We start from the raw sequence: 2,500 nt of genomic DNA, 5'->3' as shown, positions 1-2,500 counted from the left end.
TATCGAACGCCCTCTTGAGGTCAAGCAGCCCAAGCCCGAACTCACGGCGGCGCTCTACAATGACTCAAAGCACAAGGATACGGTCTATTGTGGACTTACCAGGAGTGAATCCAGATTGCTCAGGTCTCAGTAGGTGGTCTCTGATACATTTCAGAAGGATGTGGGCGAACACCTTGCCTGGTATACTGAGCAGTGTGATGCCTCGGTGATTGCTGCAGTCCCAACGGTCCCCCTTCCCCCTTCCAGAGAAGGATGACCACACACCCCTTAACAGGTTAAGGGGAACGGTACCGGACCGCCAGATGGCAGCCAGGACATCATGTACCCCATCCCCCCAGCCATAGGTTCACCACCAGCCTTTAACAGTTCAGCTGGTATGCCGCAGATACCTGCTGCTGTGCTGTGCTATGTGTGTGTGTGTGTGTGTGTGTGTGTGTGTGTGTGTGTGTGTGTGTGTGTGTGTGTGTGTTTACCTATGGATGCGTGTATGTATGTATATGTTAGGTATGTATGCAAGGATGTATGTATACACTAGATCTATGCTCTCTCTCTCTCTCTCTCTCTCTCTCTCTCTCTCTCTCTCTCTCTCTCTCTCTCTCTCTCTCTCTCGTACACATACACACACACACACACTACTCGAGCGCAGATAAAGAAAGAGAACAAGAAAGAGAAAGAGAGAGGGGGGAGGGGGAGGGAGAAAAAGAGAGAGGGGGAAGAGAGAAAAGAGAGAAAGAGAGAGAGAAGAGAGAGGGGGGAGGGGAGAGAGAAGGGGAAGAGAAAGAGAAGGGAGACAGGGAGAGAGAGAGGAGGGGAAAGGGAGAGAGAGAGGGGGGAAGGAGAGAGAGGGGGTGGAGAGAGAGAGGGAGGGAAGGAAAGAGAGAGAAAGGGGGAGGAGAGAAAGAGAGAGAGAGAGAGCTGGGGAGAAGAGAGGGAGGGAGGAAAGAGACGGAGAGAGAAAGTGAAAATGCTATGAAAATACGGAAATCCACAATATTTTAAAAGCAAATTGGACCCCTATCGGCATTAGGCATATTTTCAATATCCGTTTGTACGTCCTATTTAAAACTTTTATTTCAATTGCAGATCAAATCAACTGGTTTCTGGCACATGGCCAACTCATCTATAAAATTCCCATACAGTCCACAAGTTTTTAAGTAACCCTGCTAACAAACAGACAAACATCCAATATTTTTGGTGAAGTATTCAAGTATTTAGAACCTTTAAAGTTAAATACATTTATTAAAACCATGAAGAAAAATGAGTCGGTTGATTCCTAATCTCTTATTACAATAATCATTTATGATAATTTTCTTGTGCCTAAACAAAATTGATTCCTAATCTCTTATTACAATAATCATTTATGTTAATTTTCTTGTGCCTAAACAAAATTGCCATACCTTTACGCTAAGCTGAAGCTTAATGAACAATAATAATATACAGGACAAGACCAGAAGAAAGCAGAAATCTGAATACATTCGAACTTCGAATAGACAATTGTTTCTTACCGCGGGAAGACGTAAACAGAAGGTAGCGGGATTTTCATATTTCCGTCCTATTTTCGTTTTTCTTTGACCCACTTGTGAGTTTTTTTGTTTTTTTTTTTTGTTATGTATGAGTATTGTCCAAACTTTGAATGTAACAGTGACCTTCTTTGCTCTTCATCCATGTTGTTATTCGTGTATTTGTTGATGATTTAATTTTGGGCATGGCCAGAATTGTGTAACATTTCTGCCGAAACTACCTCATTCTGTTTTATATCATAATACGTAGTAATTTTTCTGAATACCTTCGCATAACAGATCGCGACTATTTGGGTATAGATTGACTCACTCTTTACTATCCAAATATATCGAAATTATGCTGTAGAAATCTCCCGTTAGCGACAATATTGGCCGCGATAGCAGGGGGGGGGGCATGGGAGGTACCAGGGAAATTACAGGGTAAAATAAGAATGATATACACAGAATTAGTCATTATAATTCTAATGCAGGAGGCTAGATAATTCTTTACAGTATGGATGGATAAGGCCAAGTCCATGTCACAAAATTCATACAATAATCTAAGTTGCTGTGATTGGGAAGATTGATAGGGGGCTCTGCCCCCCAAATACCCCTGGGAAACATTGTCTTCACCTTGTATACATGACAAGATAGAGCTGAAACTTGGGATAATGAATCCTAGTATAGGTAAAATTCCTGCCAGCTGTGTTTTAGATGAAAAATAATATATGTAAACAACGGAGCAAATAAGTGTAGGAAATTCATCTTCTAGGTACTTCTGTAGCAAATAAGAAATAACAATGTTATTGGACACACAACTGTCAGATAGCCCATAAAGAAAAACTTTGAAAGTCTAGATCTGGTTTCAACTGGAAATTTACCACTGAATGAATAAATGAAAGATAAGATTAGTCATAATTATTTGTGTAATTTTTTAAAGACAATTATCTGAAGGGACAAGGTTAATATAGTTTTGCAATTGTTTTGAGTACCTCTGCAAG

General features: G+C 40.9%; 1 protein-coding gene across 6 annotated transcripts in view; it reads left to right on the top strand.

Annotated features, from left to right (window-relative positions):
* Positions 1 to 1,431: 1,431 nt before the first annotated feature.
* Positions 1,432 to 2,500, top strand: part of LOC113812022 (DNA repair and recombination protein RAD54B) — a gene marked incomplete at its 3' end in the record, with an annotated part of 33,569 nt that continues 32,500 nt past the window's right edge. The window contains 1 exon segment of one of the 6 annotated variants that reach the window (XM_070140758.1): positions 1,432 to 1,527. Coding sequence is in view for 1 of the 6 variants with exons in the window: in XM_070140752.1 (XP_069996853.1) it covers positions 2,171 to 2,186 (16 nt within the window). 6 annotated transcript variants of the gene reach the window in all.

This window comes from Penaeus vannamei, chromosome 27, assembly GCF_042767895.1.
Source record: "Penaeus vannamei isolate JL-2024 chromosome 27, ASM4276789v1, whole genome shotgun sequence".
NCBI classification, from domain to species: Eukaryota; Metazoa; Arthropoda; class Malacostraca; order Decapoda; family Penaeidae; genus Penaeus; species Penaeus vannamei.
This window is presented reverse-complemented; position numbering and strand designations above follow the sequence as displayed.